Below are 24,862 nucleotides of genomic sequence, written 5' to 3'. Positions count from 1 at the left end.
AAAACTGGGGCTAACACAGTGTGATTGATTTGAGTAGCCTTGCCTTAGTAGCATATTCAGGCTGATTCCTTCTCTCTGGATGAGTCTCTGGGAATTCCTAGAACCTGGGGAGAGTAAGGGAGGATCTACAGCCTTCGTTATACACACCAGGAAATCCTTGTTTTGCTGAGAACTTGGTCAAAGCTTTGGTGGTGTCAGCTCCAAAGACAAATCCACAGTTTCCTTGCAGTTACTACGTAAGAGTATCTGAAGAATTGTGGCTGTATGCCAGAATATTTCATGGGAGGCTCCCTCCTTTATGACATCACCAGGCAGGTAGCTAAGGGGACTGTTGGAGACACTTGGAGAGCAACAGCCACCTTTGTGGGAGTGCAAGAACAGCAGGTTTTAAAACTGAGGGTAAATATTCAGGCTTCATTAGGACCCTGAATACAAGCCAGCCGTTAAAATATGGGCTCTACCCACAGAGGCACAATCTATCCTATGGTCAAGACAAATAAAGGTGGGTCCAAGGTAGCAGTTTCAGCACAGAAAGGGGCCGAGGTTACCAACACAACCCCTCAGCGAGGACACGAATACGATCTTGCCTCAAGCCAGCGGAGAGGCACGGCCTCCGTGATCCCTTCAGCCCACCGAAGATCAGAAGCTGGGCATTCCACCATTCCCCACTTAGCATCAGAGTACCCTCGATCTATCACCCCGCACTCAGGGCCAGGCCTCTCCGGAGCACCCAGCTGTCGAACCGAGACCCGATCAAAATCTGAAGCATACCGCCATGCCGTCCAGATGCAGCAGAACGCTAGTAAGTCCAGAGAGCAAGCAGCTAGAAGAGGGGGTGAGAGCAAACCAGGGCGTGATATCAATAATCGCTACTCATTAATTCCAGATGCCAAATCCTCTCGCCGGTTGAGTTTTGTCGACCAGAAGGACAACTTCACAATCTTAGAAGAAGACCCACCCTCCAAGGTCCAGTACCCACAAGGGGTCAGAGTTCCCCATAGGCCTTTGGTTTATCCAAAGGATGAAGCAGTCCAAACTGAACCCACTCGAAAGAGTTTGACTGCTGCTAATATCAGATCTCCAAGGAGACCCTCTAGCCCAGAACGCAGCGGCAGCCGCATCTGTACAGACTCTCGACCGACCCAGAGACGGATCCCTGGCCAAGAACCTGAAATGGGCTGTCAAAACTCAATTTACACGGACCCTAAGGCCTTGCATAGAAGTATGAACTTGGAATCATCCCTCAGACTCTCCTTCCTTAAAGATTTGGATGGTGGACGCAAAGTTTCTATGCTCCCAGAGCCTGAGTCTATCCGCAAGCATTCTGTCTACACTGAAACCAAGTCCTTCCCAAAGGTCTTAATATCAACAGAAGTGGAGCCCAATGTGAAGTCCTCAATCCGAGGAGACAGTGAGGGTGGCCACAAGGTCACCATCTCCCCCGGGGGACAGTCAGCTTCCCGTGTGACATCTCGACCCGTGTCTGAGAGCCCCTGCAAATCTTCCACGTTTGTCACTCCAGAGCCCATCTATAAGCAGCATACCACAAGACCCTCAAAAAGTACTTATGTATCCTCAGGACCCACACTTAGGCATCCAAAGCCCTCTGTCCATGCAGAACTGGAACTGACCCCTCGGCCCTTACCCCCTCGGTCCTTACCGAGATATGGGCCAGACTCATCCTGGTGGGCCTTACTCAACCCTGAAGTTGAAATGCCCCAAAGCCGGCCAATAACACTTGATTCCGAGCCTAAGTCCCCTTCTCCCGTAGACTCTTCAATGTCCTTTTTTGAAATGGAATCAAGCCCTTTCTGTGAGGATCTCATGTTCCAGAGAGGGAAGCCAAGTCCATCACCACCACCATCACCAAAGGAGTCTCCAAGCCCAGAACCGCTGAGGGAAGTGCCACAGGTCCGCAAGCACACCTCCAAACAACCCATTCAAAGGTTTAGTGCTTTCTTCTTGGGTATGTGAAGAAGCAGACTACCCAGGTGCAGCCCCAATTTAGTGAGGTGGGATGCTGGTGTTGGCAAGAAGTTCCCCCTCTGCATTCTGGGCCTCAGAGCTGCCCTCCTTTCAGAGCCAAAGTTAGACCCCTCCTTGAGCCCATTGCTCCATTCCTTCCCCACCAACTTCTCTGAGCTCCAAGCTAATGACATCGATGACGATGCTTGGGCCAGAGTCAGGCATTGACTCTTCCAGGCAACGCTGCTTAGCCTTTCAATGGAAGGTAGTAGAGAGTGGTTTGCAGGGTGGGAAGCTACTTCTCGAGAGTGGAGATAAAGAACTGAGCTGGTAAAGAGAATAGGGTCCTCAGGTAAATATTCTGGCAACAAAGTGGGCCATAAATGAGCTGGGACTTAGAATTCCAAGGGGGGAGAGGCATTAACAGTGGCACAAAGAGAGGGTGGGGAAAAAGGGAGAGGGAGGGTGGGAATGTGATGTTTAGTCTCAGGCTGGAGGAGCTTCTTGGAGACATCAAGGGCTGAGGGCACCTTTGTGTGGAGAAATGTGGAGCTAGAAAGGGAGATGTTAAGCAGTGAGGGGAGGGGGCGTGTATCCCACAGAGAGAAAAAAAGAGCAACAATCTCTGTTACTTTCAGATGTCTCTGAGGAAATGTACAATCGTGTCATCTGGTGGCTAAAAGGTCTGTGCTTTTCCCTCCTGTGGGTCCACTCTTGGGGGCTGGGAGGCAGGAGGACAGTTGGGAGGGTGGCCTCTGTATCCACAGAGCTAGATCTGTTAGGATGGCACATGCTGGGATTTTGACTTGAAGGGGCAGAGGAACTTCTCATCTTGCCTAAAATTCTACCATTAGAGTCATTCCTTTGGGACTTGGAAACTTTTTTCATTCTCAAGAGTCTCCTTTTAATGGGAAGGAGTCACTTTTGGAATGGAGAACGATTTAAGCCCATGGCCTTTCAGATTAGCTGGTCTTTACCTACCATGTGATAAAAAGCAAACAACAAAAGCCCCGTTAACACAAGTGACCTGCTTCATGGTCTCACTCAGGGCTAACTCCAAACTTATTCAGGTTGAGGGGGTATCCCCACGTGTGTCTCTGCTTCCTCAGAACCCTCTTCAAGCCCCCATCCCAGGATCTGGGAGGTACTTATTGGCTGCTGCCCTGGCAGGCTCTCCAGGGATGTCTAGGTGAGGATATCAGTGGGTCCTGCAGCCAGCCAACTTGAGAATCCCCAGGGTCTGACCCCCCTCCCCCCACACTCACTTTGTGCTCTTGACCTCTCTGATAGGAGGGAAGGTGGGAACCAGTCCTAATACAGAGCATCTTAGTGGCAAGGAATTCCTGCTTCAAGCGTTATGGACCAAAACATCCTCCAGCCCTATGAGCACAAGAGAGGCCAGGGCTCTAGATGAGGACGTTCCTAGAGAGGAGAGAGCCCTGGGGATGCAGTCCAGTCCCCACCAGCAGTCCTGCCCCTCAGAGGGAGCAAAGATCCATAAAGGAGAGGTTTTTAGAATAAGGACTCTGGAGTTATATTACTGGGTTTGAGCCCTGTGTCCACTGTTTTCTGACTGTGACCTTGGGTAAGTTATTTTACCTCTCCAATCATTAGTTTCCCCATCTGTTATTAGGAACAATGGCTTCCTCTTAAGGTTCCTGCAAGGACTCACCAAGCTATTACACGTAAAGCACTTAGCATGGCGCCTGGCAACAGTGAGCACACAGTAAATGCTAGCCGTTGTTATTTGGGCCACTTTGGACTAGGAAGGGATTTGGGCCAGGTTGTGCCCAAGTCCACTGGACATCTTCAGTAAAATTCTCTTTTTCCCTTCCTGTTGGCACTCTCTGAGTTCCATTTGCTGACCCCCTGGGAATGCCTGGCTTCTACTCTCTCCATTATGACAGATGAGGAGGTAAGAACGCCCCTGGGAAGTTACTTCCCGTCTTTCCATGCTCCCCCTTATCCAAGTGCCTCTCTTACCCTTTAATGGAAGCAGATGTGAAAGAAGACAGACAGAGGTGCTCCCTATGGTTGGGCAGGTTGTTCACTGCACAAGGGCACCTGGCAGAGAAGCAGGGGCTGAAATCTAGCCTGTGTTCCACTTGCCAAGCTGTGCACCTGTGGGGCTGCATCTCCCCAGAGGGGCATTTACACGAAGGTACCAGAGCTAGTTGCAACGCTGGAGAGAAGGAGTAGAGACCTTTTGGCAAATGATGAATCCTGCCAAGTGCTCTGTGGGAAGGCTGTCTGGGAAGCCATAGGCTGGATCCATCCCCGCTTGGCTCTCCCCTCTCCAGCCTAGGGCACTCCAGAAAGGGGACATTTTTCTGGGTTACACACTATTTGAGTCCTCAACTTGGAAAGGCACAAGGTGAACTCTGCTCTCGGCAGCCCTGTGTCCTGAATTTGGCAAAGTGTGTCCTGATTTCACAGTGCGTTGTTCCTATAAGTACTTTCATTCTTCTTGGTCCATGTTTGATAAGATAGTCCAAGCTCTTTTGCCTTTGTTCTTTGTCTTGCCATATCTCTCCCTTACCCAAAGTCCAACATGGCCTCTAATGGACTAGCCCAGGATGGACAGTTGACTACAGGTGCAAAAGACAAATGAGATGTGCGTGTGGCAGGGGACAACAGCCAGAACAGCTGCAGGGGATGTGCCAGAAATGCGGCTGCCACCCCCTCTGCCATGGCTGCTTATCTAGCCCTGGGCCCTGGGCTCAGCTGTGGGTGGGAGCAGCTACTTTTAGAGATTATCTCCATGAAGACAGTAAATCCTTCTCTCCCTCCTGCCTTTCTCTCTTCCTTCCTTCCTCCTTTTCTCCCTTCCTTCCATAAACAGTTTTTATTCAGATGCTTAGCACTCTGCTAGGCACTATTGAGGAAACCATTGAAGCCTCACAGCACACACATTCTTTGGCCTTGAGAAACTTACCATTTGGATGGGGAGATAAGACACATGGGCAGGAAACATTTAAACAACAATATGAAATAGTCCGTGCTCAAATGTTCAAATGAATGCAACAGACTGAATAAGTGCTGTTGGAGGGTCTTAGGAGAGAGGGAGTCAGCAGGGACTTTGCGGGGAGGCGGTCAGGTTACCCACTCCTTCCCAAAGCCGGGGGCGGGGGGGGGCGGGATATCTTAACAGCCAGCCTCTTGTTCACCCCTTGATGCAAACCTATACCTTTGGGAAGGGATTAGTATTTCCCCTCATTCAGGATATGATGCTTTTGACAGAGCAAGTTCCTCCCTGTTTTCCTCCAGCTTGCCCTCTTTCTTTATGCATTTTGTTTTAGTTTAGGAAGTCAAAAGCCTTGGCAGCAGGACGGCTCCTTCTCAAAATAGCTCTTGTCCTGTCTCGATAATTGCAGCTCTCCAGCCTGTTCAGCAGCAGAGCTGCTCCCCAGAAGCTGGGAAGAGAAGACTCCCAGGCAGCGGGGCCTACTGGCCTTCTCTGGATCTCTGGAAGTGGGTGGCATGGAGGTGGGCCCGGTACTCTCCTCACAGGGTGTGCAAGAGCTAGGCCTTCCTCAGACTGATCCCTAGGCTGCATGGCCCACAGGCAGTCCCAGGATGAAGACTCTGTGGTGCTGGTGTCCAAGGCCTCTGGTTCCTCTCATCTAGGAATGGTTGACTGTGGAGTCTGGTCCAGATTCCATTCCCGGCAGGAATTCTCTGGTGGCCCAGCCATGGCGCCTTGGCTCGTGGATGGCAGCCTCTTTGTTGCTGAGCTTCACAAGCCCTTCTGGGTCCACAGCTGGGGACGGAGCATGATTCAGCCTCCTCCCAGGCGGCCCCTCAAGACCTTTTTGTCTAAGGAGCAGGGTAGACAGATGCTTCTCATCCTTGGTTTGGGACATTAGGGACTGGAGTCTTCCCGGAGGAGGTTATGCTGGACTGAGGGAAACATTCCTGGTGGGTTTTTTTTTGGTACCAGAACTAGCAGAAGCTCAATAGGAAGGTCCTGAGGGTGCCCTCTGCGGTCAGCGGGGGCTGTCTTCTCACACAACCCTGGGGAATTCCCTGGAATAAAGCAGCTCTTGTTGGGAGGGGCTGCCCTGGTCCCAAGATCCTGTGTCCTCAAGGCACCTAACCTACTCACCCTTAGATGTGCTGTCAGGGGACAAGGTGGTTTACTCCCTGCTCTATCAATTATGCAAGGAATCAACTCTGGAAAACAGGCCAGGAACAAGAGGAGGCTGTTTCAGTGATACCTAAGGCACACTTCAGTATCTTAAGGGTGACATGTCATTTGTCCCTGGGGGATGGGACGGCCAGCCTCCTCTTGGCTCCTGAGTCACAGGGAAGTTTTGCTCAGGTAGACTAACCTGGCAAGGAAGAACACAGAGCCTAGGAGCAGCACAGGGAGGCTCCGCATTCCTGGGGATGTTAACAGAATCCTAGGATATGGGCTGTCTGGAGGGAACCCCAGAATCATTTTCCTACCCCCTCATTTTCTCTTGCTTTGTACAGAAGCTCATAGTTGAAAGGGAAGGGGGTTGTTGAAAGGATGGAGCAGAGCTGCTGAAAATGGGGCAGGGCACCTTGGGAGGCTTTTCATAGCAGCCTGACCCTCGCTACCCCGCTGCTTTTCCTGTCAGATGGTACCTTGTTCACTGCAGCTATCATGGGCAGTCAAGCCCAGAGCAGGATGGGAGGCTGGAGACCTCTGGCCCAGACTTGCTATTTTGGGCACAGGCTAGGTTGACCAACTCATCAGGGTTTGCCCCGGGTGCTCCTGACTTTAACATTGAAAGTCTTGCATCCTGGGAACTCCGTGAGTCCTGAGCAGACCGGGACAGTTGGTCACCCTAGGACAGATGGTGTGGTATGCCTCAGCAAGAGCCTCTGGAAGCACAGGGCAGGGGGGTGATGTCCTACCTCCACCGGGAGACCTGGGCAGATTACTCCCTCTGTCCGTACAATGAGGGCAGGAAAATGCTATGCCTTCTTCCCGAGCTTGATGGCAGAATCCCTTCGTTTTTTTGTTCTGCCCAGCATGAGCACACATAGGGAAGAATCAGCCACATCCATTTTGGACTTTCTAGTGTATTTCCAGACGCTACTGGGTTCCCTGCCTGGAACCCATCTCCAACATTACACATTTCTATCAGAGTAGTTTGGTGCTGTTTAAAGTGGTGGGTTTTTCAGGTAAGAAGAGAGACAGTGGGCCTGAGTAGACTAGGCAGCTTGGCTTCAGAGGGCAGGTGCATACTCAGATGAGAAGGAAAATCTGTAATGCAGGAGCCATCTGACAGCTGCTCAGCCAGAGGAAGGCTGTCCTGAGTGACAGAAATGATCATGTCCCTTCACCCTCCTCTGCTCAGCTGCCTTTGGCCCAGCTGCCACGAGGGGAGAAGCAAGAGACAGCTGCACCTTGGGGGCTGAATGCAGGCCTGGAGGAGGACAGAATGCAAGGCAGCTCCTGACGGAAGCTCAGACCCTGACACTATAGATGGGAGGACTGGGTCAGCCAGTCATTTCCTTGGCACACCTACCACCGGCAAAGTCATCTAGCTCCAGGGCTCTCAACAGTGGCTGTGTTGGGGAATTGGGTTCAATAAGTCTGAGACCAAGACCTGTTTTCTAGAGATAGAGTGGTGTCTAGCTGAAGAAGCTGACTCCACAGTTGGTGACAGCATGGTCATTCCAATGTCACTTTAGACTAAGGCTTCTCTCCCATCCCTCTACACCCATTACACATGCACATGCTCATTCTTCGGAGAGAAGGCATTTGAAATAGTCACAGTTGACAGTTGCTAGTTTGGTGTTGATCATTTCGGTGTTAGCTGAGATAATATCTGCCATTCATTTTAGTGATTATACCTGCGCTAAGTGTATTGCCTTAGTGAATCTTCACAGCAAACCTACGAGGTAGACTTTTTCTCCCTATTTCACAGATGAAGACACCGAGGCCCAGGGCTTGCTCATCAGTGCCTGGAGCGCTCTAGGGAGCATCTTGCCCCAGGGGTTCATGTGTGGTGTATAAACTCTTTTTCTGTAGTCACATATTCCTGGCAGATAACTTCCTGATATTTCAGTAGCACCGTTAGATATCAAGAATTGTGAGAGGAAAGGTTGTAGTGGGGGTAACATCTGGCTCCCTGCCTTTGAACTGAGAGGCTGGGAGGTCAGCGTGAGCTGGTAAACAGCCAGAATGAAGGGCAGGTTATGGGTCAGCAAAGCCCATAGCCTCAAGGCTTGTCTGTACTCCAAAATCAGAGTGGAAACTGAGCAATGATTCCTCTTGGTCAATCCATATCGATCAGACATCTCTTGGGGGCAGAGGCCTGATCACCCAGGCAGACATCGCATGACATATTCACTGAGTTGAAGTGAGTAGAGGTTAAAATAGAAAACATACTCCCCATCCTTGAGGGGCTTGTGGTTAATTTGGAGAGAAAAGTATACAGATGGATGACTTGAAAGGAAGGGAATATCAAAGGACAAACAAAGTCCCGGGCAACGAGTCAGCAAAGCTTCCAGCATGGAGGCACTTGGAGAGTCAACACCAGGGAGAGACAGACTTTGGCTCAGGTGGTGGTAACTCACCACCCAAAGATTGAAGGGCAGCTGTTAGAGCCAATGAATTTTTGGCCATGGAAGATATTCGAGCAGAGGCTGGAAGGTCAAGGGAGGGGGACTTGAAGGGAGTCAGACACGCAGGGGGTAGTGGTATTAGGAGGTGTGTAAGTCCCTTCTATCCCTGAACCTCCTGTGCCCTGTCCTGCCACAGAGAGGATGTTGGAAGGGCCCTCTGGCTGGCTTCTATCACCCTGCTGGCTCTGGAACTGTCCCTTGCTGCGGCCGTTCAGCAGGTGCCAGGAAACACTGTGTTCCCTGACCTTGCCGCCCACATCTCGTGCCTGCCCCAGAATCATGGGGCACTGGGGAGCAATAAGGGAAGGAGTGAGGCTTAGGGCATTTTCGTTTCTTGCCTCTGCACAGACCTTGCTGGACAGACTGGCTAAGGTTTCCTTGAAAGACACAAGCCAGTGATAGATAGACGTTTGGCTCCACCAGGGCTCTCTGACTGTATCATCACTGACTCAACACCTCTGGGGCAGGGGTACTATTAGCTCTTGCACCACTTAAGGGAAACTGCTACCGAGAGGCAAATGTGGCCTTTGCTAGTCAGGCAGATCTGAAATCCTGATTTCCGGTGGTAATTACTCTTTATTCTTGACTTTGAACCTGGGCCCTGGCTTGGCCCAAGTGCAGCATCCTTGTTTGCCATCACTGTGCCATATACCCTTCACCCATGCACGGGCAGGAAAGATCCAGTGGAGGGGGGGCCAGGAGGTTTTCCGTAAAGACCATATTAGCCTGATCTAAGTAGAGGGGGCCCAGGACAGCAGACTGGGGCCGTGGTTGCTGATATGAGTTTCCCAGAAGAATCACCCTCTGTGCAAGGTATGTGTCGACTCTCCAGACGCTTGGCTTGAATACCCGACCCCAGCAGTGCCCCAGAAATTGTACCCTAGTCAAGGACATCAATGCCTGGTGGGATGTTGAATTTTTCTTCCTTCCTTCCTTCCTTCCTTCCTTTTCTGCCTGCATGGCTTGCAAGATCTCAGTTCCCCAACCAGGGACTGAACCCAGGCCCCAGCAGTGAAAGCGTGGAATCCTAACTACTAGGCCACCAGGGAACTCCTGGGATGTTGAATTTCAAGACAGAACCAGAGCTCCAAGAGCTGAGGGGCACTGAGGCAAGGTTGGCCAGACAACCTGCTGGCTGGAGGTGGCACAGAGCACACAGTGATCAGTGACTCACACAAGGGCTGCTGTATCTCAGCCCTGCTTCTGACCAAGTGTCAGACTCTACCTGTCCCAATATAGAACATGAGAGCTGGAGTTGAGGGTAGAACAATCCTCTCTCTCAACGCGGGAAACAGAAGCACAGGGAGGGGAAGGGACTTTCAGGCAGTGAGATAATTGCCAGAGCTGGCATGGGGACTTACTCCCGGGCCAAGTTCTCACGGAGATCCCTGAATTGCTACAGGGCTAGCATGCGGGGCTGTATAGGTAGAGTGACCCAGAGTCTACCTTAGGCTTTTATTTTGCCCAGCCCATGCTTCATGTTGGGCCTGTGACCATCAAGACCATGAGTTCCATGGTCCCTTCCTCTTTTGGGGCCTCACTTCCTTCAAAGCAAGCTGGCACCAACATGCCTTAGGAAACACAGGGCTCTCTGGGGTCTGGGCAGCAGGTGCCGGAGCAGAGCTGGGATTCCAGCTGCAGCTGACGATGAGCTGCTAGCTGAGATGTGTTTGTGTCTACACTTGAGCAGCAGCCAGAACTGGGGGAAGGAGGGACATTATGATTGTGGAAAATAAGCCTTTGTGATAGGGCCTGTCTTCCTTGACATAGGCTTTCTCCCTTGGGCCCAGCACTCACAGTCCAGGCCTTGCAGACTGAAGCATCCAAGAGGTATTCTTTTTTTAAAAAATTTATTTATTTGTTATTTATTTTGGCTGCACTGGGTCTTAGTTGTGGCACGCAGGATCTTGGTTGCGGCATGTGGATTTCTTAGTTGCAGCATGTGGGCTTCTTAGTTGCGGCATGCGAACTCTTAGTTGCAGCATGCATGCGGGATCTAGTTCCCCAACCAGGGATCGGACCCGGGCTCCCTGCACTTCTTTAAGCAATGACACCCCTTCTATCCTCCAGCCCACCATTGCCAAATATTCAATAGCAGCCCCATGTTTTCTGAACCTGATCTCACCTGTGGTACCCAGGCCCCCTCCCTCTCTCTGCTGAGTTTTGACAGATCCCAACCAAGACCACTGGGTCACGGATCACACTGAAATAGTGTAGGCAGGCCTCTAGCACTTCTACCAATAGAGGGAGGGGGCCATGCCTGTGGCCTCAGTTTTGTCTAAAGGGTATTCAAGCCAGTCAGTCTGCCCTGGAAGAGGACTCTTGGAAGTCAGGGAGGGGCATGCTGCTGGAAACTTCCACAGAAGACTGACCAGCTCAGACCTGTATTAGCTCAGGAAATCCCCACCAACTCCCCACCCCCTAAGCATCTATGTTCTCCTAGCTGCTGCTGACCCTTCTGAGCCTCTAATGCCTCTAAAGCTGCTGGGGATTCTGTTCCCACAGCATCTCACCTGCTTGCCCAGCATGGCCTCTCCTGAGGCCCTCACCACCTTCCACAGCCACAGGCAAGGCTTCACTTCCCCGGAAAGGCCACTCAGCCTCTCCCTTCCATTCTTCCAACAGATGATCCCGGGATAACTTATGCAGCAAATCCTCTTTAATCTTTAATGTAGGGTCTTGCACGAAGGGAACCTCCTGTCTCTTCCTCACAGCTTGGCTGGAGGTGGAGATTGTCTGACATTCCACCTTAGGAGGTGTACAGACAGTATGGACAATCAGTAACTTGGACATCAGCTGGGTTCAATTCCCACAAACCTTGTGGACTCTCCGGGGTAACTGATCGTTTCTCCCCAACCTGTGAGGCAAACCCCCCTCTCCTTCCAAAGGTTTCTTCTCCTGGGGATACCAGGTGGGCCCTTCCTTTTTCTTTGGGGACTGGCTCAACCCCCACGGTGCTGCGCTGCCTGGGCAGGCCACTCTTTAGGGGCTGAGTGAGGAAGAGCCAAGTGACCAGAGAAGCCCTGTCCCGAACGCCTCTCTGCACCCTGTCTCCGGGGGTCGAGAGCTGCAAAGCCCCACGGCGGGCCGGCCACCCCTTGCCCAGCCTGCGCCGGCTCCCCGCGCCGCGGAGGTGCAGGCCCCGCCCCGGGGCCGCCCCGCCCCCCGCCGCCGGGCCCCGCCCCCGGCCGGTCCGCTCTCTGGGCGGCGGGCGGGGGCAGGCGGTGTGGTGAGGTCGGCACGCAGCTCCGGCCGCGGGTCGCTCGGGCGCTGTCCAGGCGGAGCCGGCCCGGCCCGGGCTGCAGCCATGGTAAGGCTGGCGGGCGCGGGGCGGGGCCGGGCGCGCAGGGCCCGCCGCTCCCGGGCGGCTTCGCCGAGACCCGCGGCGCCGCAGTCCAGGCTGTGCGGGGCGGGAGGCGCTGTCGCCTGCCGCGGGCACAGGCAGGCTGGCGGACGGCGCTGCGTCGCTGCTCCCAAGTTTCTTCTTCTGATGCGAGCAGACACGGTGTGGGCCCCGGCCACCGGGGTGCTGCCCCGTTCTTAGACGGAGGCGTGGGTCCGTGCTGGGTGGGGAGGGGCGCCGGCCGAGACGCGCTGGTGGGCTGGGGTGAGTGAGTCAGGCAGGGGCGGAGGTGAGGGTCCCCACCCTTGCCTGGGTCAGCTGTTACCTGGGTGACTCTTCCTCGCCCACCTACCCTAGGCTCAGGGACCAGCACCAACTTCCTTGGAAAACACACACAGGAGGCCCGCAAACACTGCCTGCCTCGCCAAGAGGGATGGTGAGACGCTTGGGCCCTCCCTTCCCACAGCACCATCTGCCCAGGGACCTCAGAGAGAGGGAGGCCCAGCCACCATCCTACCCCGTGGGATCAGCTATATCCCTCTGCCTCTGAGACAGGAACCATGGGGAATCTTCCTCCTGCTGCATCCTCCCCCCTCCCCCCAAACCAGGTCCCTCTGCAGTGATGGAGGGTGGAGGGAACTCATTCCTGCCACCTGCCTGTGGTGGGAGGAGAAACAGTAACCCCAGCCAACCACCCTGAAGACCCCCCAGGTTGGAAGTTTTGATGTTTGGCCGTGAGGGTGCAAGCTCTTTTCCTGCCATCATTGCCAGAGCCTGCCACAACAAGCACATTATGCTCCAGGCCCTATGCCAGCTTCTCCTCCCAGTCTGGGAGCCCCCTAGCCTTTGCCCTCTGCATTGGGAAGCACAGGCTGTTTACAGCAGGAGGAGATCCGTGACCAGCCTGTGGGGCAGGATGTTGGCTGAGGGCAGCCTCCAGAAAGGAACTCCCCGGGCCCTGTGGAATCAGAAGCTTCCAGGTCTAGAAAGGCCAGCCTTTTGGGCTCTTCTCTCTCAAGCTGTGTCCAGGCCGAGGCCCAAGTCTTGGCCAGGAAGTCTTGGTGACACTGTGACCTTCCCCAAAGGGGGGTTTCCTGGGAGAGGCCAAGTGGTGCCTGCCTTTATCCCTGCCCCCATTCTTCTCCTCACATGGGGACGGACAGACTGATTGTACCAGGGATGGAAGCCTGGGGGAGCACTGATTGTTCTTAGTGCCAAGTGTCCCTAGTGCAGGGGCCGAGAGGGGCTTTTTCTGCCACACACTAAGTTCAGTTCAGCTGAGGTCTCGGTGCTTCAACTTGGCTGAGGCCACCCTGTTCGTCTGCATTTAAAGGCACCCTGTCACCACCAGAGTCCTCAGCCTCAGGCCCCTGCCTCAAGCCAGCCCAGTCCCTAAGCTGACTGGGTTCATGTCAAGCCAGACTTCTCTATGAGGGTCACTTTGTGAAAGGAGATCAGGCACCCAGCTGCTTCAGAGGTCGGTGGGGAGAGCTCCCCAGCCCAGGAGCCCCAGGCGTTTTTAATTGGCATGCAAAAAGGAGGACTTGGCTAACGTTAATAACCATCCTGTGACCTGAGATGTACCTTCTCTCCCCAGGTTCAAAGCAGCTTGAGGCATCTGCCATCTGGGAGTGCTTTCTTTCCCCAGCCTTCCTGGGAGGCAAGGAAGGGCCATTCACGATTGGACATTAAGGCCCTGAAATTAAGACACTATTCAAAATCACAAAGGGTATTTCTAGCCAAACCAGAAACACTGGCCTCCTGACTCCTAGTCAAGTGCTCCATCTTCACACTCCCAGTTAGGTCCCTAAGTTTGTCTCCCACCTAATCGGCAGCTTTGAAGCCTCTGGGATCCCAGCCTCTCCTTGACCTGAACTCATGCCCCTCAGAGACCAAGTGTTAGCGGCTCCCCTGCTGACTCTCTGAAAGTGATGGGGTGATGAAAGTGATGCAGGTCCCCATGAGTCAGAGGTCAGGTGTCCTAGGATGGAAGGAGTCCCTGCAGCAAAGGCCTCTCTGTGGCTGGGACTCTCTGCAGGGAAATCTAGGGGCGGATTTCTGAAGGCAGTGCGGTTCTCCACTGAGAGAACACAGAGGGACACTGGGAAGAAAAGTGGAGCCATTCCTAAGAGAACATACACCCAGGGGATTATAGGACACCCCACACTACTTCAGCACTGCTTGAAGTTAAGGTGAAAGAGATTGGAATCCTTTGGGACTGGAGTCTCCTGGGTAGCTGCCCCACGTACTGATGGGCCAGGTCACCTTGGGGACAGGTCTCAACCCTCTGACAGGCCTCAGTGTCCCTGGGGGTTACAGGAGAGGCCAAGTGGATCAAGAGCCTGTGTTGCAGACAGACTTGGGAGGCTGGTGCTGTGCCCATCGGGGTAGGCAGCGGGCAGGCATCACGGAGCAGCCAATCAGAGGAGGAGGGGACTGCAGAAAAAACGAGTGATCCTGCTGCAGCTGAGCTGTCCTTGGAGGGTGGGAGCCACGGGAAGGGAGGAGGAGGGGTTGGGGAAGGACATTCCACAGGCTTTTTTGGCCCCTGACAGACACAGGGGGGTCAGAGAGAAAGGGAAAGGAGCAAGTCAGGACGCTGGATTCCAACAAGAGCATCAAGACCAGGCTGTTTCTGTGTGTGAGGAACTTTTCTTGGGAGATAAAATTAGACCTAGAGCTTGCTGACAGGGAGTCTGAAGCGTGGGACATGGACCGTTCACTGGGATGGCAAGGCAGTTCTGTCCCTGAGGACAGAACAGAAGCTGGGGTAAGGTGCTGCTCTGGGAGATGGGTGGACCTGCCCTGTCTTCCCCCTGCATTGTCTGGGATTGGGGCTCAAAGTCAGAAAATGATTTGGTCACTGGCGGAGCCGGGGGCAGGGAAGGACAGACAGGAGGTGAGGCCCCTCGTGTCCTAACTCCTTGTCTAGAGCCCCTGTGGGCCCCTCCGTGCTAATGAGCAGCCCCCTGGCATGGAGAGGGCACTGGGTTCCTGGTGAGACTCTACCTGAAGATTGCAAGGGCTGGGGGTCTCCATCAGTGCCTTCCTTTCTCCCTTCCTTGCAGCCCCGCTGCTCAGTGCCCCTGGGGAAACCAGGCGGAGTGCAGTCCTCTCTCTCCCACCCTCAGCCTGACCCCCAGACCGACTGCTGCGTCACTGTGGGGTTGTGCAGAGGGGCAGGATTTCCCCGAATTCCCCAGACTCTTCAGCTGCCACCCCCAGCCCCATCCCTTCTCTGTTGCCATATAATTAATCGTCCAAGCTGGGACACTTTGCAGAGTGAAAAGGGGCAGTTATGCCAGAACAACAAACATAAACTGGGATGTATGGTCACCCCACCGGTCCCCACAAATACTGTGGGTAAGAAAAAGCCTGTTGGGTCAGGCTTGCCTCAGGACTGTCTCTTCTGGCCACTTGGCCCCTACCTGCTGTTTCCAGTTTCCGTCTAAAAGGCCCCTTTTCCTGTCTAGGCAAGCCCTGGAGACTACGGCTATAAGCAGGTATGGGGACTTGAGAGGCGACAGCCTGGAAGTAGCTCCTAGGGGACTTTCCCCTCTAGCCTCCCCCTCTAGTCCCTTCCCTCTGCATAAACCTGGCAGCGTGACTGCATCCCTCAGTTCTTCCCTTTGTAAAACGGGGGCCTGCAGGAAGACCGCGGCCATGTTATCTCCCCTCACCCTGGCTGGGACTCCACAGTGGTCTGGGGTAGCCCCCACTGGCTTGGCTGATTCCCAGAGGGTGAGTCAGCCTGTGAAGCCGGCCCTTGTCCGTTGTCTGGGGGAGGCACGTGGGTTTTGTGCGGCCGAGCTGAGCCCAGCACCGCCAGGCACTCTGCAAAGGGGGCCGGCCCCAAAGGAGAGAGAGGAAGCTTTAGGGTCTGGAGCTGAGGGTCAGAGTAGTGGGGGGGCAGTGGCCTGCCTTCCCCGCTGGAGATGGAGTGGAGCAGGTCTCCACAGAGGAGCCAGCCCCTCGCTGCCTACCACCCGTGCGGTTCACAGTTGAGACCAGGCCCCCTCCCGCACTGCAGGCCAAAGCCTATCTCTGGGCACAGGGGGCAAGGGGCAGCTGCGGGTGCTTCCCCCTATACATCCCTCACAGTTGGGGGCTGTCAGAAGTGTCCTGCCGTCCTCCCTCACCTGGTCCCTCCCAGCTCCCCTTCACCCACACTCAGCATCCACTGGCAGGTTTCCCCTTCGCTCCTGGGGCCCAGGCTCAGGCTCTGTGTGGCTCAGTGTCTGGAGTAAGGGGGGTCAGGTCAGCTGTACTGAGTTCTGGGCAGTGAGTCCTGGGGAGTGAGCACCTCCAGTAGAGTCCGCACCTCAGTCCCAGAGCTCAGCACCTGCAGTGACAGGAGGCGAAGAAACCCCTGCTGACTCTTGATTTGCCTGGGGCTGGGAGCTCCCTTCTTCCCTCCCTCCTTCCTTCCTGCCCCTACCCCATTCTGGCTGTCTGCACTCTCCTTGAGTCCTGAGCCACAGTCTCCTCTCGGCTCTGATGCCTCTGTCTGCTCCCGCTCATTCAGCCTGACTTCCTGGCCTTTGGGGCAGTCCCTGGTCCTGGCTTGGAAGGGCAGCCTCAACAAGCACCCTGCTGAGAGGGACCATTGGGGCTGGAGCTACTCAGTTCCCAAACTGGAGCAGTTTGCAAGGGCTCTGGGGGCTGCCCAGGGCTGCTGCTGGACCCCAGGGCCTTTCCTGACGTCTTGGACCCTTGCACCAGGGAGGCATGTGAGCAGTGGCGGGAGGGATGGTGAGCGCTTCCTCTGGCTTGGCCGCCTGTGCAGTTTCTTTCCCTTGTAACCATAAGTGCTTTCCTTTCTCCCTCTCGCCTTCTCCTGTCTTCCTCCTTCATTCTTCCCTTCCTGCCACCTGCCCGCCTGCCGCCCCCACCCCGAACCCTCAGATCAAGCGCTTTCTGGAGGATGTGGATGATGCAGAGCTGAACAAGTTCGTGAAGGATTTCCCAGGAAGCGAGACCTACCACCAACCAGAGGCCAAGACCTGGGTGTCCAGGCCCCAAATCCTGGAGCCGAGGCCCCAGGCCTCGGACCTCTGCCAGGATGACCTGGAGTTCAGACCCCCTTCGTGGCCCCAGCCCTCTGACAGCCAGCAGTACATCTCTGCCTCAGCCCCTCTCAGCCCCTCAGCCCGGCCCCGCAGCCCGTGGGGCAAGCTCGATCCCTATGACTCCTCTGAGGTAGAGCCTCCAGCCCTGCCTTTGCCTTTCAGTGGGCTGGTGCAGGAGGACCCAGGGAGGGAGGAGAGGGAGCCCGAGCGTGTGTGTACGTGCACGTGTGTGTGTGTGCGTGCGCACGCATGTGCGTGCTGAGCTGGAGCCCCTCTCTGTCCTGTGTTGGCCCCAACTCTGTGGTGTCACCCCCCAGGTATGTTGGAAACTGACAATACCAGCAGGGACGGGAGCCCAGCTGGTAGCCCCAGGTGGGGCCTCAAAGGAGGCTGGCTCTGCTCTTTAAGGCTGGCGTTGGGTCCTGGGGTTCTTCTGCCTATACCCTGATGCACTCTGCCTTCTCGTCCACTAGGATGACAAGGAGTATGTGGGCTTTGCGACCCTTCCCAATCAAGTCCACCGAAAGTCCGTGAAGAAAGGCTTTGACTTTACCCTCATGGTGGCAGGTAGAGCAGGGGTGGGGCAGGGCAGGGCTGGGCAAGAGGTGTCTCAAGTGGGGATGGTCTATATGTGGGGAGTGGGCATGGGTAGGGCAGGAGAAAGCCAGGGGCTGTGCCTTTTTGCAAAATAGCTGGGAGACGCAGGTGGCCAAAAGTATGTATATGTTGCAGGAGAGGGGGTGGTGACAAGGTACAAAGAATATTTAACCCTCAGCTTTCTAGTAGTTGCCTTTCTCTGTGTGACCTTGGGCAATCTCTTATCCTCTCTGGGCCTCATCCAAATGAGAAGGCTGGACGAGCTCTTCCAGCTCTGCTGTAGTTTAGTCTCTTCCCAATTAGATGAGAGAGCGGCTGCCCCCGCAACCCCGCCACCTTGGTCCGGCGGGGTTGCCTCTTGGTTACAGATCTGATTTGGTGCCTGTGTCCTCTCTCCCCTGTCAGGAGAGTCTGGTCTGGGGAAATCCACTCTCGTCAATAGTCTCTTCCTCACTGATCTGTACCGGGACCGGAAACTCCTCAGTGCTGAAGGTGAGGAAAGGAGAGGAGCATGGAGACAGGCAGGCAGAGCTGACTTGGGAAATCGAACTGACTGCAGGCTCTGAGGGATGGGACCTTCCCCAGCACGCAGGAAGCCATGGCTTCCTAGAGAGACTGCTGGCATCTCTCTGTAGGCCTATTTGGCCTGGAAGCCCACCAGCCAGCTCCCTAAAGATTTGGGTGCCGAAGCAGGGCAGGGACCAGAGTCCTGCTCTTGGAGTGAGTCTCTGACCCCCAAAGGATTCCAGGAATCCGAGAAAAGAGCCGGGAGCAGAGAAGAGGCTGGGGCCAGAGCCAACAGCCACCGGCATTTCCTGTGTTGGGAAATGTGCTCCTTGCTGGTTCCCAGAGAACAGGCCCCCAGGCAGCCCCCGGGGGCGGGAAGGGGGGCAGTGTGGGTGAGGCAGTCTGGGCAGCACTGGCTGGGGTGGGTGGTGTGTCCTGACTGGGCAGGTCCTTGCCCTTGCCCTGGCCTCAGTTTCCCCCTTCTCCAGAGCGGATCATGCAAACAGTGGAGATCACTAAACATGCAGTGGACATAGAAGAGAAGGGTGTGAAGCTGCGGCTCACCATTGTGGACACACCGGGTTTTGGGGATGCGGTCAACAACACAGAGTGGTATGTCTGACCAAGCACAGCCCCTGCCCTGACCCCCACCAACTCCGTACACACACACGGGCGCACATAGGCTCAGACACACCCACAATTGTCAAGAAGAAGGGGTTTGTGCCCTCGAGCGTGCCACTGCCCTTTACCGGACAGCTGTCTCCTCTGTAAAGTGAGAGGGAAGGCCTTGGAACAGATAATCTCTAATGTTCCGTTGATTTGACCCACAATTCTAGAATGGGGTTGAGGACACAGATAGGAAAGAAGAGCCTCAAGAAAGCAAACACATGTGAAAACGTGTAGCACAGTGCCTGACACATAGTAGGTGGTCAGTAGTTGTCACCCTCCCTCCTTCCATTCCTTTCACCGGCAACATTTTAGGTGTTACAAGCAAGTTATTAAAGACGTGAGAGTGCGTGGAGGGAGAGGTGAGGGGAGAAATAAGAGGCAAAGGGAGAGCATGGGTGGAACTTTGTTTAGACTCCCGGGACCCTCTAGGCCACCTGCCAAAATAAAAGGTGGCTTACCAGCCCCACCGCTATCATCCCTGACATTTTTTTCAGGAGCTAGAAGGATGCTTAGAAAATGGTCAGTCAGACAGACCTGAGTAGATGAGGAGGAGAATGGGTGATAAGGACAGGAGAAATGGTGATGCCTTTGATGAGGGAGTTAGGCAGGGTGGTGCTGAGACACCTAGACTGAGAGTTCAGATCTTGATGCAGCATTTAGGAACTGCGTGATCTTGAGCAAATGACCACATTCCCATTTCTTCAACTGAAAAGTGCTGGCCTTACCACCTCACCCAGTTGATCTGAAAACCAACCCAGAAAGATGCATGTGAATATGCATTAAAAACATACAGCTTTGGGATTCCCTGGTGGTGCAGTGGTTGAGAGTCTGCCTGCCGATGCAGGGGACACAGGTTCGCGCCCCGGTCTGGGAAGATCCCACATGCCGCGGAGCGGCTGGGCCCGTGAGCCATGGCCGCTGAGCCTGCGTGTCCAGAGCCTGCGCGTCTGGAGCCTGTGCTCCGCAACGGGAGAGGCCACAGCAGTGAGAGGCCCGCGTACCGCAAAAACAACAACAACCAAAAAAAAGCATACAGTTTTTACAGGGCTGTGTACATTATACTCATGAATATTAAGATGATAATTTCAGGATCAGTGAAACATAAAAGTGTGGGGTCCCCTGTTCAAAATGATTAAGAATTTCAGCATGGCCACAGCAGAGAATAAACCAAACGTGGGCCTCTCTGAGCGCAGGGCCCCGGTATGACTGCATGGGTCACACGCCCAGGAAGCTGACCCTGGATAATTGCCTCACAGACTGATCAGACCCTTACGGACCTTTCTGTGCTCTGAACCACTATCCCCTCCATTTGTACTTGATCATCACAACATGTGACTTTCGGCTCAGCACATTGGTTCATCTTCAACTTCATGATCTAAGCCTTGAGGGGAGGGCCGCTTCTTATATTCTTGCCACACACTGTGCTGGTACATGGTGCATGGTCTCTGTAAATAGTCCTGCTGGATTGAGGTGGTCTCCAGTCATCACCACCCTTCCGGATCGGGGACTACGTCTCAGCAAACTGGGCTCGCCCTGAAACTCGAGCCCCAACCAGCACCTGCCTCCTACTTTAGCAAGTATCATTCCCTCCTTCAATCAGTCTACTTACCTCCTCTTGCCTTCCATAATAATAATAATTTCACCTGCCTGGCACCTCACAGTTTGCAGGGCACCACCACGTGTTCTCATTTAGTGAAGCAGCAGATGAGGTGTCCAGCCTGTGCTGGACATTTTAAGGGATGCAGAACAAGTGTAAATAATCCTTGTCACTGGGAGGCTTACAGTCTAGTGGCAATGGGAGTGGGGGAGTGGGGGGCGCAGCAGGTCTCTAACGTGTGTCAATCAGGTAAAAACTTAGCTTAGTAAGTGGGTTGGGCATTGTGGTGGCAAACACACTGAACTAGGAGTGAGAAGGCCAGGAGCCTGAGTGGGTAGAGAATTTGCTAGCTAAAGTGATCTGGATTAAGTCTCTTCGCAGCTCTGGATTTAGCTTCTTCACGTATAAAATGAGAATAATGGTGTTCATAATGCCCACCCATCAGGGCACCTATCAGTGAGGATGAAACTCAATAACAGAAGAGCAAGAGACTTGAAAATTGAGGTTGTTGAATATATATATATATATATATATATATATATATATATATATATAACCTCTGTGTGTGGTGACGGGAAGGGGGGAGCAGTGTGCATTGCTATAGTCACAGGACCCTTCATGGGAGAGATGGTTCTTGGATGTGGCTTTGAAGGATGGAGTGGGCTTGGAGAGGTGGAGGAGAGGATGGAACCACACGAACAAAGGCTCTGAGGCTGAACTGTGAACCTGACTTAGGGCTGCCCTGGCCTCCAGTTGGTTTTCACCTGCCGGCACCTTGCTAGTCTTATTGCTTTGTTTGGTCACCTGGGCTCTTTTCCTTTCACCAAGCTAGTATTTATTGACCTCTGTCTGTGTGCTTAGTCTGATTTTCTGTCAGGATGTTTGAGATGCACCCCTGACCCACCCAGGTACCTACCTGATGATGTAATAAAGCAAGTCGGGGAATAGCAAAGTCTTGAAAAGACTGCTCGGGGCGTGGGCTCCTTGCAGGCCCAGAGCTCACTAGGCAGCCCTCACTTCCAGTTTCTCTGCTTGTCTGTCCCTGCCCCAGCTGGAAGCCTGTGGCAGAATACATCGACCAGCAGTTTGAGCAGTATTTCCGAGATGAGAGTGGCCTGAACCGCAAGAACATCCAAGACAACAGGGTGCACTGCTGCCTGTACTTCATCTCGCCCTTCGGCCACGGGTATGGTCTGAGCCTGAGGCTCCTGACACCACCGGGTGTTGCCAAGGGAACAGGCCAAGAGCACCAGGGGCAGGGCTGCCACTAGCAGGTGGTCACAGTTTCCTGTTCCCCAGGCTCCGGCCATTGGATGTTGAATTTATGAAGGCCCTGCATCAGCGGGTCAACATCGTGCCTATCTTGGCAAAGGCGGACACACTGACACCTCCAGAAGTGGAGCGCAAGAAACGCAAAGTGAGGGAAGCTGGTGGGGGAGGGGAGCAGGTGGGCTTCTGGAAAGGATGGGGTCCCCAGAACTATGGGCCCCTCATGTGTTTGCCAGATCCGGGAGGAGATTGAGCACTTTGGAATCAAGGTCTACCAGTTCCCAGACTGTGACTCTGACGAGGATGAGGACTTCAAATTACAGGACCAAGCCCTAAAGGTGGGGCCACCCCAGGGCATCCCTTTCCCATCTTGTTTCTTCTGGGCAGAAAAGAGAAGTAGAATTCTATATAAGGGTGGGCTATTGGGGTGGAAGAGGACCCTGGTTTCCTAGCATGAACCAGAGAAGATGAAGATAAAGGTGGAAAGGAACAGGTGAGAATGGCGGTGTTGACAGACACCCCTAACTTCTTCCAGGAAAGCATCCCATTTGCTGTAATTGGCAGCAACACTGTGGTAGAGGCCAGAGGGCGGCGAGTTCGGGGCCGGCTTTACCCCTGGGGCATTGTGGAAGGTAAAGCACTGAGCTTGTGACCAGGGTATCTCCTTGCCCTCAATGGTTCTCCTCTACCCATGCGCCTGGCTGACCCCTAGCCTTGCTGTGCAGTGGAAAACCCAGGGCACTGCGACTTTGTGAAGCTGCGGACAATGCTGGTGCGTACTCACATGCAGGACCTGAAGGACGTGACCCGGGAGACACATTATGAGAACTACCGGGCACAGTGCATCCAGAGCATGACCCGCCTGGTGGTGAAAGAACGGAATCGCAAGTATGGCCAAAGGCCAGGACAGAGCTGGCAGGGGTGGGGTTTGGGACACAGCCTTGGGTGAGACAAAGCCCTTCCTTTGTTCTATAGGCTCTGGGCTCAATCCAAGCGGGTGCTGGGGTCTCCCTAGCCTTACCAACCCCCCTTTCCCCTCCCCCTCAGCAAACTGACTCGAGAGAGTGGTACCGACTTCCCCATTCCTGCTGTCCCACCAGTGACAGATCCAGAAACCGAGAGGCTGATCCGAGAGAAAGATGAGGAGGTGAGAGTTGGGTGGGGCAATAGGGGTTGCCGGCCTGAGAGGACCCCTGCTTAACCACAACCCTCAGTATCTCTTGGTTTGGGAATAGGAATATCCCTGGCCCTGGTACATATCTGGATCCTGGATTGGTGGCTTAGTGGTTCCACCCAGAGACTCCATCACACCTCAGGGCTACCAAGGCCCTGGCTGAAGGGATTAGAGGTTGGGGGCACTTCTCTAAATCTATAGGACTCTCTGAAAGGCCCCACTTTGATTCATGTGCCTGTTCCAGCTGCGACGGATGCAGGAGATGCTGCACAAAATCCAAAGACAGATGAAGGAGACCCATTAGCTGGCTTTCAGCCTTGAATATTTAAACGCCGCCTCTTCGTCCTGCCTATGCCGGCCCCTCCCAGCACCAGCTCTGCTCAGGCCCCTGCGGCTACTGCCACTTTGCCTTACATCCCTGCTGCCTCCCCAGAGACTCACAGGAAATAAAGTTTAACAAATCTGTAGGTGGCTTCTGGTGTCACTGTCTGTATCTTTATAAATTTATTTATTTTATTTATTTTTGGCTGCGTTGGGTCTTCGTTGCTGTGCGCGGGCTTTCTCTAGTTGCGGCGAGTGGGGGCTACCCTTCGTTGCGGTGCACGGGCTTCTCATTGCAGTGGCTTCTCTTGTTGTGGAGCACAGGCTCTAGGCACGTGGGCTTCAGTAGTTGTGGCATGGGGGCTCAGTAGTTGTGGCTCGTGGGCTCTAAAGCGCAGGCTCAGTAGTTGTGGCGCACTGGCCTGGTTGCTTCATGGCATGTGGGATCTTCCCGGACCAGGACTCGAACCCGTGTCCCCTGCATTGGCAGGCAGATTCTTAACCACTGTGCCACCAGCGAAGCCCACTGTCTGTATCTTTACCATCTCAGGGAAACCGAGAAGATCCTAGGACCCCGTTTTGAAAGGTTGCTGGAGGAGGGTGCTGGCTTCTGACTTTTAGTAGGGAAGGGAGAGTGGGGAAAACTTTCCCCTCTCATGACAGGGTTCAGTCCGTGCCCAGAATCCAGCCTGGCCTGTCCATCCTCCTGACTGTATCTCTCGTGCCTCTGTTATATGGAGCCCCTCTCATCTTTACCACATACGGTACTGACAACCCCATAGAAGTTTAGGTTTTGATATCTCCCCTGAGAAAACATCGTATTAATTGCATGCAGCCTTCGTATTTCCCCTGATTTGGGAAAAGGGATATGTAGTACGAATTAAGCTCTGTACTCTAGGAAGCCTGTGATAGAGCACTGAACAAATGCTGAAACCCCTGTAATCACCAAACACTATAGGAAGTGCTGGGAATGGATAGAGTACAATCATCGTCCTGGAAGAATTCATTTAACAAATATTTATTAAGCATCTTCTAGTTTGCAGACACTGTTTTATTTCTTTTTAAATTTTTATATTATTTAATTATTTAATTTTACTTTTGGCTGCGTTGGGTCTTCGTTGCTGCAGGCGGGCTTTCTCTAGTTGAAGCAAGAGGGGGCTGCTCTTCATTGCGGTGCGTGGGCTTCTCATTGCAGTGGCTTCTCTTGTTGCGGAGCACAGGCTCTAGGCGCGCGGGCTTCAGTAGTTGTGGCACGGGGGCTCAGTGGTCGTGGCTTGCAGGCTCTAGAGCGCAGGCCCAGTAGTTGTGGTGCACAGGCTGGGCTGCTCCGCGGCATGTGGGATCTTCCCAGACCAGGGCTCGAACCGTGTCCCCTGCATTGGCAGGCAGATTCTTAACCACTGCACCACCGGGGACGTCCCAACAAACACTGTTTTAAACCTTGGAGTTAAAGCACTGAACACAGGTAAGGTTCCAGTTTTCCTGGAATTTACTAAATGTAGTAAAAGTCCCAGTGTCCTATAAGAAAGAGACATGTGAGGACATAATGGCCCTGGGGCCTGCTATTAAGGCATTCAGGCCCACTCCTGAACTGAAGCTATCGGTTGAGAATCTGAATCAACTGTTCTCCATTTCTGTCGGGTTGGTGGTATCTCGGGGCTACGGCGACCTCCAGCGGCCACCCACCGCCCTGCTGCCTGCTCTGGCTCCCCGTGGGAGAGAGGAAGGGAGGAGCGAAGAGCTAGATC

At 54.0% G+C, this 24,862-nt stretch overlaps 1 protein-coding gene across 6 annotated transcripts; it reads left to right on the top strand.

Annotated features, from left to right (window-relative positions):
• The first annotated feature begins 483 nt into the window (after positions 1-483).
• Positions 484-23,313, top strand: SEPTIN4 (septin 4). Of its 6 annotated transcripts, XM_029212246.1 has the most exons (14): positions 484-1,966; positions 2,604-2,648; positions 3,873-3,880; positions 16,817-17,110; positions 17,454-17,547; positions 17,983-18,069; positions 18,573-18,696; positions 21,402-21,536; positions 21,650-21,767; positions 21,856-21,957; positions 22,155-22,251; positions 22,345-22,507; positions 22,667-22,766; positions 23,038-23,313. In XM_029212246.1, exons 1-14 carry the CDS (start codon positions 484-486, stop codon positions 23,095-23,097), a joined length of 2,910 nt encoding a protein of 969 aa, XP_029068079.1. In that variant the 3' UTR covers positions 23,098-23,313. The 6 variants fall into 6 exon arrangements, with proteins under 6 accessions (XP_029068079.1, XP_029068083.1, XP_029068080.1 ...); XM_029212247.1 differs by lacking the exons at positions 484-1,966; positions 2,604-2,648; positions 3,873-3,880 and adding an exon at positions 11,800-11,878 and having other exon boundaries at positions 12,269-17,110; positions 23,038-23,266; XM_029212248.1 differs by lacking the exons at positions 484-1,966; positions 2,604-2,648; positions 3,873-3,880 and adding an exon at positions 12,171-14,681 and having other exon boundaries at positions 23,038-23,267.
• Positions 23,314-24,862: the final 1,549 nt, after the last annotated feature.

The sequence above is a fragment of the Monodon monoceros genome, unplaced genomic scaffold (genome assembly GCF_005190385.1).
Source record: "Monodon monoceros isolate NGI ecotype Baffin Bay Population unplaced genomic scaffold, NGI_Narwhal_1 Super_Scaffold_9, whole genome shotgun sequence".
Taxonomy (NCBI): Eukaryota; Metazoa; Chordata; class Mammalia; order Artiodactyla; family Monodontidae; genus Monodon; species Monodon monoceros.
Note: the sequence above shows the minus strand (reverse complement) of the source record. Positions and strands in the feature narration are given on the sequence as shown.